Source organism: Miniopterus schreibersii (assembly GCF_964146895.1).
Source record: "Miniopterus schreibersii genome assembly, chromosome: 1".
In the NCBI taxonomy this organism is placed as follows: domain Eukaryota; kingdom Metazoa; phylum Chordata; class Mammalia; order Chiroptera; family Miniopteridae; genus Miniopterus; species Miniopterus schreibersii.
In genome coordinates, this window is record NC_138101.1 from 79,828,018 (window position 1) to 79,845,896 (window position 17,879).

The 17,879-nt window shown below is 43.5% G+C and overlaps 1 protein-coding gene across 1 annotated transcript in view; it reads right to left on the reverse strand.

The window, feature by feature from the left end:
- Window positions 1–5,586: 5,586 nt before the first annotated feature.
- Window positions 5,587–17,879, reverse strand: part of LOC308566790 (amyloid beta A4 precursor protein-binding family B member 1-interacting protein-like) — a gene marked incomplete at its 5' end in the record, with an annotated part of 29,878 nt that continues 17,585 nt past the window's right edge. Inside the window, 3 exon segments of the mRNA XM_081157558.1 lie at window positions 5,587–6,397; window positions 8,812–8,915; window positions 9,371–9,446. Coding sequence (XP_081013684.1) covers window positions 5,909–6,397; window positions 8,812–8,915; window positions 9,371–9,446 — 669 coding nt within the window. The 3' untranslated portion in view covers window positions 5,587–5,908.

Genomic DNA, 17,879 nt, shown 5'->3' on the forward strand with positions numbered 1-17,879 from the left:
ACCAGGGCAAGGACACACAGCACAGGAGTATGGCTGTGGTTGTCAAGTTGTCGGCATTTCAGGTGGAGAAACAAAGCAATGGAGCCTCATTGCTTCCCCTACCTCCCAGAATGTGCCTTCCTTTGCCCTTGGTGTTGGGTTGTGGAGCACATTGTCTGTGAGCCTGAGAACTAGCCTTACATAATCCCATTTCTCCCTGAGTGAAGGGTGCACTCTGTGACTAGTTCCAGGGTTGGTGTGTAGGAGAGACCTGGTATAGGACCAAGATCACCATTACTGGGAGGACAAAGCAACAAAGAAACTGGCGGCTTTCCACAGCCACTCCCAACCCCGATGCATTGCAGCTACACTGATCCAGCTAGAGACTGCATGTCAACACTGGGATTTCATAGAGCTAAAAAGAACGTGTGATTCAGTGCCACCTACTAGAATAGAAAGACCTCTTCATATTAGTCTGCTAGAGAACTTCCACTCACACATTGATGCCTAGACAGAGAAGAAATCCAATACCATGAATAACCATGAAGGTGGTAAGGCTTATTGGAAGGAAAAGGAAAAATCTCCAGAAAACAGAGACACTGAACTATGTGACATAAATGACAGAGAATTCAAAATTGCACTTCTGAAAATACTCAACGACACACGAGAAAATACAGACAGGCAATTTAGCAAGCTCAGAAAACAATGAACAAACTGAGTACTTTGTCCAGCTCAGAGGCTGAGCATATGCCTGGGTTGCGGGCTTGATCCCCAGTGGGGGGTGTGCAGGAGGCAGCTGATCAATGACTCTCCCATCATTGATGTTTCTATCTGCCTCCTGCAGCCGGGAGAACCGCCCCGAACAGGAAAGGGGCGGGTCCCACTCACTGAGGCCCCAGACATCCCCGCAGAAAACACAGTCCTGAGGGGGAAGGGAGAGCAGCTCACAGGAGGACATCACAAGAATGAGACTCTCAGGGACTGTTGTTTAGAAATTGGAGGAAAAGCTGAAAACCCCTGCTGGGGCCTGGGCAGGCAAAGGGCTCATCAGAATGCTCTTTAATCGAACCCACTGAGCCCTGGCTGCTGAAACGGTCCATACAGAAAAGGCAACAGGCTGAAATCAATCTGAAGCTGCAGCAGGCCAGAGCCTGGGGAACTAGAATCAGGACAGGGTAGGGACTGAGGAGCTGGTGGTGGAGCAGAGACTAACTCCAGCAGAGTGAGCGCCTGAACAGCAACACCTCTAAGGGGGTGATACCCTGGGCTACACTAGCCACCCTGCACCCTAAAGACTCTACAGAAGAGTCTGGAGCAAGACCAGGCAACTACAAAGTTGCAAAATAGTTGACAAGAGGAGGTGGTCCATGGAGAGCCTCAGATCAACCATCTGCCTAAGGACACCAGAGCCAAACCTAGATGGCTCCTCACATTGGATGATACACAAGTACCTCCCAGGAGAACGGAAATCAGCATACAAAACAGTGACCCTCAGACAGCATAAGCTGCCCAGAAGAAACCCACCTGATTGACTCTTTCTGTTTGTTTGTTTTTTCTCTTTTAGGAAGAAGTGAAAGGGAAAAAATTATTTGTTTTCTTTTTAAATTTTATAATAATTAAAAAATATATTTTTAAAATTTTTAATTAATTTTTTAAAATTTTATGTTTTTAAAGAATTTTGTTTTCCTTACCTTCTTTTTTTGTTTTGTTTCTCTGTTTTGCTTTGTTTCTTTGCTTTGTTTTGTTTTATCCTTGCTTCCAGAATCAAGACTTTCTTGATATTCCTGCTTAATGGCTGGGACTTTATCATTATAACCAACAAGTTTACAGCTTTTCTCCATAGTTTCCTCCAAATCTTTTATGGGACTCCCTCCCTGCCTGGGCTTTATCTCTCTCTCTCCCCTGTCGATACATTGGCAAAACTTTTTTTTTTCTTTCTTCTTCTTTTTCTTTTGTTTTCCTCCCTTCTGTCTTCCTGTCTTTTTGTTAGATTGTTAGTTTCTCTTATTCTCTTTAATGTATTTTTAGTTTTTCATTTTCAACTATTATCCTATTCCTATTCTCTCCATTAATTTTTTGCTGGCCCTTCTTTCAGAATCTTTTCTGTCCCTCTATTATCTCCCAGTAGCTTCTCTATTTTTTACATTTTAATTTATTATTATTATTTTCTAAATTTTAGTCACTATTAATAACAATATACTTCTCTCTCTCTCAACTTTACTTTTCGTTCTCCTTTAAGTTATTTTTTTTCTCTAAAACTTGTGCTCTCCCTTCACTTTCCCAGTTCTATTTTCATTTGGGTTGTTTTCATTGTGAATGTCAAGATAATTTGTAAGGTACCCCTTGTTTCCTGGAAATTTAGTTGGGTATTGTCCTGCCTTGACAGCACCCGTACAACAGCTAACACGATGGGGGGGGGGGGGCTGAGACACACAGTTAGCCAACCTGAGAGGAGAGTCCTGCCAAGGACTGGTCAACAACACTCTAGACCCAACAACAACAGAAGAACACAAAAAACCCACAAAAGGGACACCACAAAAGGGACACACCTAGAGCAAAGAGCTCAGAAGTATAAGGAAAACACACCTCTGGGCTCCACTGGTCTCACAATACAAAATCCCTCCCCACAAGACTGGGAGACAACAAATATATCTAATATATAGATACAAACACTAAGACCTACCAAAATGGGGAGACAAAGAACCCCCAAATTAAAGAAAAGTAAAAATCACCAGAAAAAGACTTTGATGAGATGGAGTTAAGCAAATTATCAGAAACAGAGTTCAGAGTATTAATTATGAAGATGTTCAAGGAACTTAAGAAGACACTAGATGATAAGATCGAGGACCTTAGTGAAAATATGAAAAAAGAGATATATAACATAAACAAAAGTCAGACAGAGATAAAGAATGCTGTATCTGATAACAAGAATGCACTGGAAGGAATTAAAAGCAGGCTCAATGAAGCAGAGGATACAATAAGTGACTTAGAAGACAAGGTAGAAAAAAATCAATCAGAGCAGCAAAAAGGAAAAAACACTTAAAAGCATGAGGACAGTGTAAGGGAGCTTTGGGACAACATGAGGTGAAACAACATTCATATTATAGGAATGCCAGAGGGGGAGGAAAGAGAGCAAGGGATAGAGAACTTGGTGGAGATAATACTGATAGAAAACTTCCCTAGGGTGGCGAGGGAGAAAGCCACGCAAGTTTAGGAAGCACAGAGGGTTCTAAGCAAGAGGGACCCAAAGAGACCCACTCCAAGACACATCGTAATTAAAATGGCAAATGTCAAGGACAAAGAGAAAATATTAAGGGCTGCAAAAGAGAGACAAGCAGTGACCTACAAGGGAACCTCCATAAGGCTGACAGCTGATTTCTCAACAGAAACTCTTCAGGCCAGAAGGGAGTGGCATGAGGCATGAAGTTCTCCAGGTAATGAAAAGCAAGAAGATGCAACCAAGACTGCTTTATCCAGCAAGGCTATCATTTAAAATTGAAGGGGAAATAAAGAGCTTCCCAGACAAAAAAGGCTAAAGGAATTCAGTACCACCAAACCAGCACTGCAAGAAATGCTAAAACAACTGTTTTAAGAAAAAGAAAGAATACTGAGAGAAAGGTACATCAGCATAAAGGGGAAAAATCTCATTAAATAAGTTTATATCAATAGTAACCTTACATGTAAACGGAATAAATGGTCCAATCAAAAGACATAAGGTAGCTGAATGGATTAGAAAACAGGACCCAAATATATGCTGTCTACAAGGGACCCACCTGAGAGCAAAAGACTCACACACGCTAAAAGTGGAGGGATGGAGTAAAATATTCCATGCAAATGGAAAGGAAAAGGAAGCTGGAGTAGCAATTCTTATTTCTGACAAAACAGACTTTAAAATAAAGATCATAACAAGAGACAAAGATGGTCACTACATAATACTAAAGGGATCAATCCAACAGGAGGAAATAACCCTTATAAACATTTATGCACCCAATACAGGAGCACCTAAATATATAAAAAATTTCTTGGTGGACTTTAAGGGGGAGATCAACAGCAACAGAATCATAGTGGGGGACTTTAACACCCCACTGTCAGCACTGGACACATCATCAAGACAAAAATTCAACAGGGAAACACAGACTTTAAATGACTCACTAGACCTAATGGATTTAATTGACATTTACAGAACATTTCACCCCAAAGCAGCAGAATACACATTCTTCTCAAGTGCACATGGAACATTCTCAAAAATAGACCACATGTTAGGGCACAAGGCAAGTCTCTACAAATACAAGAAGACTGAAATCATATCAAGCATCTTCTCAGATCACAATGCCATGAAACTAGAAATCAAGCAGTATAAAAAAACTCAAAAATATTCAAACACATGGAAGCTAAACACCATGCTATTAAACAATGAATGGGTTACCAAAGAGATCAAGGAAGAAATCAAACACTTCATGGAAAAAAATGAAAATGAAGAGACAACCCCAAATCTGTGGGACACAGTAAAAGCAGTCCTGAGAGGAAAATTCATAGCATTACAGGCCTATGTCAAGAAACAAGAAAAAGATCTAATGAACCATCTAACATAACTAAAAGAACTGGAACGAGAACAGCAAGAGAAGCCCTGAAGAAGTAGAAGGAAGGAAATTAAATAAAGATCAGAGCAGAAATTAATGACATAGAAAGTAAAAAAACAAAACAAAAAATCAATGAAACCAAGAGCTGCTTCTTTGAAAAGATAATCATCAGAGAGATGCAAATTAAAACCACAATGAGGTATCACTTCACACCTGTCAGAATGGCTCCATCAACAACTCAACAAAGGACATGTGCTGGCGAGGGTGTGGAGAAAGGGGAACCCTGGTACACTGCTAGTGGGAACGCAGACTGGTGCAACCACTATGGAAAACAGTATGGAGGTTCCTCAGAAAATTAGAAATGGAGCTGCCTTTTGACCCAGTGATTCCACTTCTAGGAATGTATCCTAAGAATCCTGAAACACTAATCAGAAAGAATATATGTACCCCGATGTTCATAGCAGCACAGTTTACAATAGCTAAGATCTGGAAACAGCCCAAGTGCCCATCAGTAGATGAGTGGATAAAAAAGCTGTGGGACATTCACACCATGGAATACTATGCAGCTGTAAAGAAGAAGGATCTTGTACCCTTTGGGACAGTATGGATGGACCTGGAGAAAATTATGCTAAGTGAAATAAGCCAGGCAGCAAAAGACAAACATCACATGATCTCGCTTATACATGGAATCTAAAGAACTTAATAAACTGATGAACAGAATAGATTCAGTGACATGGAAGCATAGATGAGACTGATGAACGTCAGAGGGATGGAGGAGGGCGGGTGGGTGGAGGGGGAGAGAGTAACCAAAGAATTTATATGCGTATATGCACAACCCAAGGATAAGGACAGTGGTAGTGCCAGGGACTGGGGAGGGGGACGGGACAGGGTGGAATGGGTCATTGGGGAGAAAAAGGGACATTTGTAATATTAAAAAACACACAAAAAAGATCAAGTATATTATTAGAAGTGTTGATATTCCGTTAGATTTATACACTGATATTTCTAGAAAGACCATCTTCTGGAAAAAAACTTTTATTAATTTGATGCTCTGAACATCATAAACTGAATGCGCTTCACACACCAGTTTGGTTGGCTTGGAAGGTGAGACTCATCCAGTGACTTGGAAACCACAGGACAGACAGCACAGCGGAAAGATGCTCTACACTCTGTGAGTTTACTGGCTAGGAAGGCACTGGGGAGCGGCGATACCTTCTGCATCCTTCCTAGTGCCAGCACTTGAGTATTTTCTCTAAAATGACCACGATGTCAGGACAATCAAGTCACAAAAAATACCCGTGGTTGGAAAGGACGAGACCCTGTCCCGCAAAGACACCCGCAGGTTCCCCTTAGGACGCGTTGCCCCTCTTCTTCTGCAGGGCTTTCATGAGGTCTGACATGAAATCCTGCTCCCCGCTGGGCGGCCCTGGGCTCTCCTGCCTCTTTGGGGGAATGGGGGGCCTTTTCGTGACAGCGGGGGACGGCCTCTGGGATCCGGGCGCCAGGGCGGGCGGGGGCGGGGGCGGGGGAGGTAAGGACCCCGCGTCCCCCCCAAGCGCTGGCGGAGGCGGGGGCACGAAGTCCGGAGGCTCGTCGTTAAAATCCGGGGGTGGTGGCGGGAGCTCGTCGTCGTCCAGCGGCGGGGGCGGCGGGGGCGGCGGCGGCAGGTCGTCGGGCGGCGCTGGGAAGCCCGTGCCCTTGGGCTTGGGGGGTATCACTGGGCTGCCGCTGGTGTCCGAGGACCGCCGCACGGGAGGGGGCGGTGGCAGGCCGGGCTTGGGAGCGTGATGGGCCCTGGGCGCCCCTGGGTCCTGGTGGCCAAGAGCTGGCCTCTGGTCCTGCAACAAAGCAACACCAGCGTTACTCCGGCCACGGCCACGGTGGGGTGACGCTGCCGTCGCCCCCGAGCGCGCTGAGCGCGGCCCTGTCTGCTCCCCGGGAGCCTCGGCCCCGACCCTGCGGCTACAAGGTTGTTCCTGAGCCCATCTTTCCTCTGGGAGGGGAGAGGGCTCCAAGCGGCTTTAACAGTATTACCCCGGCCCTAAAACCCACCGCGCCTCCTCTAAACGGAAGACTGCAAGACTGCACCGTCCCAGGAGTTGCAGGCTGTGTTTTAGACTGTGTATCGCCTCAGGACCAATGTTATCTTTAAAAGAGCTTCAGTGGGATAGAGTTTAGCTAGTTGAGAGGTAGCTTGAGGAGTTAAAAATAGAAGTAAACCGCCTCTCCTGGAATTCCCACTTAGGCCTTGGTTCCCAAGAAAAAGCCCCAGGGTCACAGGCAAATGCATCCATAGCATTTTTCTCGGCCTGAGTTGAGCTGGTTGTGAAGCTCAGTTGTCAGGAGCAGGTGTCTGGAAGATTTCTTTGCCCCTGTACCACATCCTCAGTGGCAGAGACCTGGTTAAGGAGTGTCCCAAAACCTTCCCAAAATCTCAAATGTCCTACTTTGATTAGCACCAAGAAGGCGGAAGGGAAAAAGAAAACCAGAATAGTTCTCTCTGGGCTCCAGGTAACCTTTGTGCAAACCCAGCATAAAGGCCTCCTGTCCTGGCAAAGAAATGTTTCCCTGCTGGCACGCTGAGAAGAAAAGGGCCTTTTCCCAGGACCTTGGGCTTCTAGGGAGGAGCTAATTACAGACTTGCTCCCTCTGACAGAACAGCTTCAGGGCATGGGGTAGGTGGGTGGAGCGGGAAGGCGCACACCGGGTCCACAGTCCTAAGGATTTACCTTTTCTTACTGTGTGAAAGCCGGCTGGCTAATTATAATCCCTATTATTGCCTATGTCTCAGGGTTAAGATGCGATCAAATGAGGTCAATGTGAGTGGTTCTGAAGAGGAAAATCATGAGGCATGTGCTATTGGTAGAAACCAAAACACCAAACTTGGCCAAAGGCTAACAAAAGCACAGACCTTCTTCTGCCAATGGTAGAAGAGATAATAATAAATTATATTTATAGAATGCAACTTCCCCAGAAATTTCAGGCAGTTGAATTGAGTCCCTCTGTTTAGTGATAACTATCATTGTAATTTACATTTTATCAGGATTTCATTTTCTTTCTCTGTCTAATAAGCTCTTCCAACTAAAGATTCCATTTTGAAGCTTTTTTCCTAAGAAAGTGCCTTATGATAGAGTTTCTACTTTATTTAGTTCATTTGCTGAACATGATAAGCTAAGTAACTGGTGATGTGCTTTTAAAAAATTTCTGAACAGTCAGTTGGGGAACTGGTGTTCACATATAGTTAAGTGATTTCTATTCTGGGATCCTTTTCATCGCTTTCAGTATTTAAAAATGTTTGTCTTCAGCTCCATCACAGAAACCGTGAAAATAATAACAGCTGAAAGCACATGCACGATGAGATGGCAGAAACACAGCGTATAACTGCCTACAGTGGTTTTCACAAATTCCGAGAAGTTCAATCAAAATAAGATTGATTTGTTTCCACCACTGGCTGGACAAAATGAAAGGTGGAAATGAAGAGAAAATTTTCTGAAGGTGCAATTATTTAAGGTTGTTTTGAGTCACACACATGGCAAGTTTCAATGAAACTGGTATAGTCAACTGAGATGTTACCAATTGGGCTAGTAACTAAATTACAGCTTTTAACCACAGTTTTTAGATATAGTTAATGAATCTTCATTAACCTCCTCTACTGAAAAAAAGTTAGAGAGAATGTTATACCAATTTGGCTATTATTTTAAAATGTGTTTTCTTCTCCATCACCCTGAAATGTATGTAGAACATTAACAGAAAAATATAAAATGCACATTTTATAATGAAATCCTTTTAGTAGTAGTCTTTTAATCTGGTTTTGGGACTCAGTAAGCAATTAATGCAGGGCTTCTGACTAATTGGTTGCTCTAATTTATTCAGAAAAAGTAAGTAGAAATCCCAAGGGCTTAAAACCCAGGAGCCACTTTCAGACAGTGTAAAACCGTTGACTAAACCAAGAAAATTGCTTCAGTCAGATATATGTAGCTAAATTAAACAGTTATCAATCCTCAGCATTAAAAAAGAAATCTTACATTTTCCCAAAGCAGTGTGATAGCAGTTGGTTTTAACTTTCCATTCTAGGCTATATAATTTTAAGATAAAAAATATAAAGCAATTACCTAAATGAAGTTATAATCCGTTAGTTGTAACTAGCTATTTTCTTTTTGAAAGACCAGTTACTAGAACACCACTAATGGTTTAGAATATGAGTTTACCGGTGACAGTTTGATATAATTATGCCTGTTGCTCTCTGGCCTACCTTAGTTGTATCAACTTGTCTCTGGGCTTCTTCGAGAACAGCATTCACAGAGTGTGCAGCCTGGGGAATCTGACCACTGGCTTGGGCAGTGCCTGTTTTAAGTCCTGAGAGGGAGGAAGAGAGACAAGAAGAGTGGGGAAGACATTTCAACATTCTTGAAAGTCCATCTGAAAATATAAAGCAGTTTATATCTCCAATGCAAAGGAAAGGGATTCATGGGCATAGTATGGTTAACTGGGCCTTAGGAAAAACCTGAGGTTTTATGTCAGGACTTCCTGAGGTTCTGCAAATAGTTCAGGAAAGTGCATGCTTTATACAGGCTACAAAATCTGGATTACCTGGGGGACAACAGACTAGTATGTTCTGCTTTTAAACACTTTTGGTCATTGGAAAATAAACCTTAAAAACCTCTTTTAAAAAATTCCTGTTGTTGAATGTATCTGGTTTCATACCCTGCTATGTATAGGATCAACTTTTTAACATTATCCTCAGCAAAAGGTACTCTGGGCACAAAAATAGTAGAGGGAACTGAGCAAAATGTGCAGCCTCCCCCAAATACCCCCCTTCATAACCCACATGGTTTGCAAAGGGCCGATCCCACCACTCCACCTGGTGGAGCAGAAGACGGCATCCCCCTGGGTGAAGCGAGATGGCTTAAGAATGGGCATGAAACAGAGCCCTTCCTGGGACTTTTCCAGAGATGAGAATCTTTGAACTAAGATTTTTGCTGTATGAAAAAATAAGTCTAGAGTCAGTCGCAATCCTTGCCACCTCACAGGGACAGTATCTTCATGACATCACTTCAACCTCTGGATCCTGCTGTACCCGAAAGCAGCCTACCCCTCGACTTTCTAGTTTTTGTGGGTTAATAAATCTCTCCCCCTCACTTTTTGTGGCTTAAACTACATTGAGTTGGATTTTTGTCCATTGCCATATAGAGTCCTGACTGAAAGTAGTTGCCAAAGTCATGGAATCACTTAGTAAGTACTAAAAAACCTCCATGACTATTGTCCAGTAAGAAAGAAAAACTGCCATTAATCAAAAATCAATGGCCCTGGCTGGTTTCTCAGTGGTTAGAGCATCAGCCTGCACCCCAAAGGGTCTCGGGTCCCACTGCCGGTCAGGGGCACATACTTGGCTTGCAGGTTCAATCCCTGGTGCCCCACATGTGGGAGGCAACCAATCAATGTGTCTCTCACATTGATGTTCCCCTCTCTCTCTTTTTCTCTCTCTCTCCCTCCTCTCCTCTCTCCCTTCCTTCCACTGTCTCTAAAACATCAGTGGTTCCCAGTATGGTTTATTTAAAAAATCTCAGCATGTTTGTTCTCTGTAGGGCTGATGTCAATGACAGAACCTAAGAATTTCTGATAAGACTCTACAGCAGCACCAATATGGGTTAATTTACTATTTACTAAGGATATTCCATCATTTACAAGATTCACCTTTTTAATCAATGGAAATCTCATCTGAGTGCTGCAATGGTGTTCTTCAAAAATTGGTTTTAAACAACCATTTAGAAGGAATGGAACTAACATTTATTGTGCATTTAGCATTAAGGTGATTAACATATATTATTTTATTTAATCTTCAGAGAAATCCTACAAGGTATTAAATCATTTTTTCATTTGTCGTCCCAACCATCTTTGAATTCCAGCTAAGCATCTATCATCTGCCAGGCACTGCACTTGGTGCTGGGGGAACCACAATACACAAGATAGAAATGGCCCTGACCTCATGCTTTCCATCAGTCCAGAGGAGGGAACAGATACTAAACTAATAATCACACAGACTATAATGCCAGAAAAAGGCCTCTCTGTCTTTGCTGTGGCCTTCCACAATTTATGAGAAGCACCTCATAATTAAGCCCCAAGATTGTTGGTTCCTCTGATTGAAACAGCCCCTCTGTTCAAAGGGTGGGACAAGATAAGCTGCTCTCAAGGCTACATTCTTTGCAACCCCCTCCTCCCTGCTGTTTTCACAACCCAGGGATAATTCACACGGAGGAGGAGTCTCTAGTTAGTAGAAGGTTCCCTTCCCCCTCCCCTTCAAACAGGCCTCTTTTGCACTCTTTGTAACTTTTGCTCCAAACATGTTTCACAGGCTTGGGGAAAATACTGACAAGACACCTCCCTAGGACATCTGTCCGACTGTCTCCTGGAAAGCAAACAAAGTATAACTTTTCAGGACAACCTCCCTGGTACCTGATCAACTTTAAGACAACCCAAAGCCCTCCCTTCCTTGTCGCCTAGCAATGTACCTGCTTAAAAGCAGGCTGCCCCTTAGATTCTTGCCCTTGTATTGATTAGCATGCATCAGCCCTTTCCCTTCTGGGGGCGGGGGAAAGTAATATAAACTTTTTCTCTGTATCTCTTCTCTTAGTTGTGAAATCTTTCATAGCCTGCGTCACCAGCCCCAAACCCTAACAGATTATTAATTATGACTGGTTTACAAAGCACAATTCACTTGAGACCTGAGGCTGTATAGGGATAAAGTCTCTGTTTCAGAAAGGATGGTGCTGGGGGATTTGCAGAACTGGGCAAAAGCAAATGGCATATGTGGTAGGAACAGGAAGACAGGGATGGAGAAACAGGCAGGAGAGATGGGCAAGCCCATATTATGCAGCTTTGTTGGTCTTGCTAAGGATTTGGGGCTGTATTTGAGAGAAATGGCAAGCTTCCAAAGGGCTTTAGGTAAGGGAAGGTGACTCGTGGAGGGGAAGAAGCCTACAAATGCAGGCTTAGCTGGAGGCCAACTCAACTCAATTAGTGCATGAGGCCAGTGAAAGATCAAAGTGGCTTGGGTTTGATGGCAACAGAGATGAAAAAACAGGATGGATTTAACCAATATTTAGAAGGAAGAATCAACAGGATTTAGGAGTGACTGGATTTGAGGGTCAGTGAGCTTTTATTGCCTGTGTCCTGCATGACCAATTAGGCAGATGATGATACTATTTACGGAAACAGAGAACAGTGGGGGCGCAAGTTTGGAGGGTAAGATGATACCAGTTTTACAGATGTTGGGTTTGAGTTGTCTGTGACGTATCCTAGGGCAGCCATGGAGCAGACCGTTGAATACATTGGTGTGGAGGTCAACAGAAAAGGCTGGATTGGATTTGTATATTTAGAGATGGTGCTGAGAGTGGGTTAAATGACTTAGGGAGATTGTATAAAATAAGAAAAGGGTTAGAATTGACTGGCCTTGGGTAATTTAAAGTGGGAAAGAAGAAGAACAGTTAGTAGAGGGTTAGAATAGTCAGAGAAGGTGGGGTGAGGTGGGGATCTGGAGTGTGTGATATCTTGAAAGCCAATAGAGGAGATTGTTTCAAGCAGGAGTGGTCAACTGTGTGGATGTTGCTGACAAGTCAGATAAGAAGAGGCGTTAGCAATAGTTAGATTTAGCAACATAGAGGCCACTGGTGAGATTAGCAAGAACATTTTCTATGGGGTAATGGAGGCAGAAGCCTTACTGGATGGAAGAGTGAATGGAAGTAGAAGAGTGGAAGTAAAAGACAGCAAATGTGGTCCACCCTTTAGAATAGTTTGGCTGTCAGGTGAGGCAGTAGCTGGAGGGGGATGTGGCATCGTAAGGTTTTAAAATTTTTGCTTGAAGAAGGGAGCCATGTTGATGAGAAGGGCCCAGTAGAGCAGCAGAGAAAGGTATAAGGAAGCACCTGTCTTGCCTTCATCCTGGGTTCCTGGCACAGAACTTCTAAAACCCTTGGTATTTCCCAAGTTATCTGAATATCTTTGTTATTCGTGAGAACCTAAGATAACATGAGTTTATGCTAATAATGTGGCTCAGGATGGGGGCTGCTTACCAGAAAGACCCTAACCTCTGGGGAATGGAGGGGGCTGGGGACTGAACTCAATCATATTGCCAATGATTCAATCAATCGTGCCCATGGCCCTGGCCGGCGTGGTTCAGTGGTTAGAGCGCCGGCTTGTGTAGCAGAGGGGTTCGATTCTGGTCAAGGGCACATAGCTGCACTGCAGGTTCGATCCCTGCCAGTCAGGGCGCATGTGGGAGGTAACCAATTGATGTGTCTCTCTCACACTGATGTTTCTCTCTCCCCACCGCCTTCCACTCTCTAAAATATTAGGAATCTGAGGAAAAAATATTCTCACTCCTCAGGTAAGGATTAAAAAAAGAACTCATGCCTGTGAAATGAAATTCCAGTAAAAACTCTGGACAGTGAACACAGTGGAGCTTCCTGGTCGTGAGTGCATCAAAGTGCTGGGAGGGTTTTGCACCCTAATTCCACATGAAGGTGAAATGGAAGCTCTGCATCCAGGACCCTCCTGGATCTCACCCTATGTGTCTTTTGATTTGGCTGGTTCTGATTATATCTTTTCTATTAAAGCTGTAGTCCTAAGAATAACATTTTCCTGAGTTCCTTCAGTCATTCTAGCAAACTGTTGAATCTGAGAGGGTCATGGAAACCCCCAAGTTTGTAGCCAGGAGGTCAAAAGTGTGGGTGGCCTGGAAACTCCTGAAGTGTGGCTGGCATCTGAAGGAAGTGCAGCCTCCTTGGGACGGTGTCCTTAGCCTGTGGGGTCAGAGCTGTGCTGCAGTACACCAGTTGGTGTCAGAAGAGGGGACCGGAGCATGTATGGAAGAGTTGGCTCTTGTTAGGAGGTGACATAATGGACGCAGTCCAGGATGGGTGCAGGTGCAGACAAGTTGCTGGGTGTGTTGGTGGGAAGTTAAAGGAGTTCCCTTTTGATGGGTCCATTTTCTCTGATGAGAGTAAAGGAGCTGGGGGGTTGGAAGTCTGAGGAGAGTGAAGTACATCTAAGATAATTAGGGAAACTCGAAGATTACATTGACTGGAACAGGTTTCCTCAACATTACTGACTGGAAAATTCCTTGTGTGTGAGCTGTCCTGTGCACTGTAGGAGGCAGCATCCCTGCCCTCTGCCCCTTAGATGACCCCAGCATCCCCCAAGGTGCGAGAACCACAAACGTTTTCAGACCTTGCCAGTGTTCTCTGGGGGCCATAGTCTAGAGGAACTGGACAAGAGAAACACAGTAAGATCGAGAGGGAGTAGTAGGGACCATTTGTGGTTGATGTCCACAAATTTGTGGTGGAGCCAATGTCTATTGTACATAAAGCCCTCCAGGAGGAAAGGATGTCTCAATCCCTGTCCTCGCCCTAGAGAAGTCTTTCCGCTCCCACCCTCCCCTCCCCTCACTCTCCACATCTACTAGGGTAACAGTGGGCAGCGTCATTGTGGGTTAAGGACAGTCATTCTGTTCTCTTCCCTTCGTCCTTCATCCCGTCCACCTCCGTTGCTCCCTCTTTTCTTCCTCTGTTTCTTTAAATGACTGGTGCTGTAGTTACCTTTGGCTGAGGCTGGTATTAAGACTGAGACTTAGGGGAGAGATGTCCATTTCAGGCTTTGGGCTTAAACCACAAGCTCTAGTTTATTTTACCAAAGAGCCTTGAGTTAGGAATTATGCACACTGGCCCAGCTAAGCAAAATGCAGAATTCTAGTTCTGTGTTCCTGGTGTATATAATTCTTTTTCTTGGGACCTTCCCAGGAGGGATGCCTATAGCTGGATATGGGATCTGTGGGTGCCCTATCATAATAGCATCTCACAACATTCCCAAATCCCCATGACCTCTGACATATACATAACTGGCAGACTTAAGGCCCTGGCAGGGAGAGTACTCCATTTCTGCCCCAAGTGGGTCCTGGGTGCAATTCAAAAGGGGACTGAAATTCAGTTCTGATGGGACCACCCAGAGTTAGCACCAGACTCCACAATTTGAGGGCTCAATCTCCATAAGACAGCCCTCACTTTAGTGCCAGTCACCCAAACTTCTGACTACTAGCCCTCTACAAGTTCAGGGGTTCCTATGACCCCCTCAGGAGGTTCAGTAATTCGCTAGAATGACTCACAAAACTCAGGAAAACACTATACTTACAGTTTTATTATAAAGGATACACATAGGGCAAGGTCTCGGACTTGAAGCTTCCATGCCCTCTCCCTATGGAGTCAGGGCACATCACCCTCCTGGCACATTCATATGTTCACTAACCAGGAAGCTCCCCCAAATTTCAGTGTCTCAGGTTTTCACTGGGGCTTCATTACATATGCAGGATGGACTTAATCACTGGCCCTGTGACCAAGCTCAAACTCCAGTCCACCTCCTCTCCCTGGAGGTCACACCCCTGGAGGTTTTAACCCTCTAATCAGGTGCTTGGTCTTTTTGGCGACCAGCCCCTATCTGAAAGTCCACCCCAGAGTCATCTCTTAGCTTAACAAAGACACTCCCATCACTCAGGAAATTCCACAGGCTATTGAAGCTGTGTCAGAAATTGAGGCTAAAGACCAGACCTAGTCTTTACTGAACCACAGAAAAGGGTTTGTGAAATGAATGTATACAACTTAGCCAACGATGAAGCTCCTGCAAGCCTGACTGAAAATGGCTCTTCCTAGTTACTGACCTAAACACTTCCTGAGAGATACATGAAACCTGTCTAGGTAACACTATGTGCAAAACATGAGTTGCTTAATTCTGGGAAATAGCTGATATCCTTAAGGTATCCCAATTGTTTTAAAACTGTTCAGCTCATAATTACATAGCTGGTGTGTCAGCTAGCTAAGAGGTAGAGTGATGGTGGTGAAAGATAACTAGAAAAATTATAAGACTTGGTAAGAAATACAACTAAAGGAAGTGATCCTCATTTCAGAGAAAAATACTCAGAACAAAAAGATTTTTTGGCTGTCTGGAAAGGTGCCTTAGAGTTCCCCCAAGGTCAAAGAACTTAGGACCTATGGTTGACTCTCAGTGAGTGAGACTCCAGGCTACAGTCTCTGCCCCAGAAGGAGGTCAGCAGTCTGTTGGAAAGGGGGCGGATGCCCCTGAGAGAAATACCCCAGGATGCCTCGTCCCGGAGAGTGACAGTCTAGGAACTTCAAGTGATGTTTCACCCCTAAGTGGAAGACTGATGAAATTAGGATTCCTTCTAGGGTCGCTGAAACCAGCTCCCAATCAGTCCTGGCAACCTTTTATTTATAACAACACATATTTATTCTACGCCAGCCTTGTAAACCCTGGGGATCCACCGTGGAACAAGCAGAAATGGTGGCTGTTCTTTGGACACTTAAGAGTCTGGTGGAAAACGCAGGCGAGGAACAAATTAATGGTTCACAGGGCAGCCAGACTGGATACATCTAAAAGAAGTATCTTTAAATGTTCCTCAAGTCGCCCTAATGGCAACTTCCACACATTCAAGCTGCTTTTACCCTTTCAAGCAGCAAAGACCATAAATGCTGGCCTTTGCTTTGACCACCCTTTAACACTGGGAAACGATGACTAGACTGCTGCCATAAATGGTTGGTTCCAGATAGTTCAGCCATTATTTATCATAAAGATAATGTGTTTGAATTACAGCTCAGCTGCTGAGAGGAGACTGGATAGTAGTTTCTCTCAGCTTCAGTTTTCTCAACTGGGGCGTGGGCTAATAGTTTCTACTTTGCAGGGCTGTTGTAAGAACCAGAAGCTATGTAACGCTGCACAGAGTACCCACTTCATCCCGCAACACCCTGTCCTCAGAAACACAACAAGGAGCCGTAATGCTACCCCTTAAAATGTGATGTCCAGGATTGGGTACAAGGCTCATGAGGTCACTGAGGCAGAACATCAGGGAATGATCCTGTCCTTGGTGTGGGCAGTGTGCTGGAGACTAATGAAGCCTTGAGGAGTCAGAAATGGCCAGGAGTTTAGGGTGGGGACCCTGAGGAAAAAGGAACCATGCAAAGGTGAAATGTTCCAGGCAAACAGGGTATGAGAGAAACACGGTTGCCCTACAGAGAAAAACAAGTTTGCCCTACATCCTGCCCCTTGAAGTGGGAAACTAAAAACAAAGAGGGTTAGCTGTCACTAAGGTAGAATTCTTAGGAGCCAATGATAGGGCCAGTGCCAAAGAAACATTCACCTGACCTGAAAAATGAGGCCTGGAGGGTTGCATGGAAAAACAGATATTGTTCAAAGAGAGGTCTATACTATGATTTATTTTCTCTCTGCTGAGAATTATTGCTATAAAGTAGCAATTTTCAACTTTTTTCATCTAATGGCACACATAAATGAATTTCTAAAATTCTGCAGCACTTCAAAAAAATTTTTTTTTGCTGCTATGACAAAAAACAAAAAAGGTATAATTTTGATTAAGTCACAACGAATGGCTGTTGTGTTGGCCGTCGTCATTTTTTAATTTGACAATATAAGGGGAAAAATGTCAATGCCCCTGACTAAATAGTCAGGTATGGCATGTTTTAAAAGTTCTTGCAGCTCACTGCCAATGATAGGATTTAGAAGACTTAATTTTCCTGGGGGAAAAATTAATGATGTTTGACCACATTTCATTCTTACTTAGGAGATCTTGAGAAAATAAGGCATGTTGGTGTTTTCTTCTATTTTTCTATATATATTTATATAGAAAAAAATAAACCACATAATTTGACAATGATGAAAAGTTTTTTTGCAGAAATTGCAAACTAAATTTAATCCACATGTAGTTATAAATGTCCACAATTATAAAACTTAGAAAATGAAAAAAACAAGAGAAGGCTGGTGATTTTAGCAAGAAGGGATCATATTTATTATTTTTCACACCTTCCATCTCATTTGCAAACTGAAGAGTATCTACACCAACACATAACAGTGCTAAATTGCAGTTATGTGATTTAGCAAACTAAGTACTTTTCATATCTACACTATGTGATACAGGGTAAAATGGTTCAAGAATGAAAAGCTTGCCTTTTCTAATCCATTTCAGTAGTGATTTTCAACTGGTGACCTGCAGGAATTTTAAAACATGCACTACCTGACTATTTAGTCAGGGGCATGACCTCTTTTCCCTTAGGCTGTCAAATTAAAAAATGACAATAGCCAACACAAACAACAGTAGCCATCTGGTGTGAACAAATCAAAATTATACCTATATTTCTTTCTCAGGTGGACAAAATGTGTTTTTGGTGTGCCGCAGAAGTTTAGAAATTCGTTTATGTTTGCCAGGAGACAAAAAGGGTTGAAAATTGCTGCATTCCAGTAAAGATT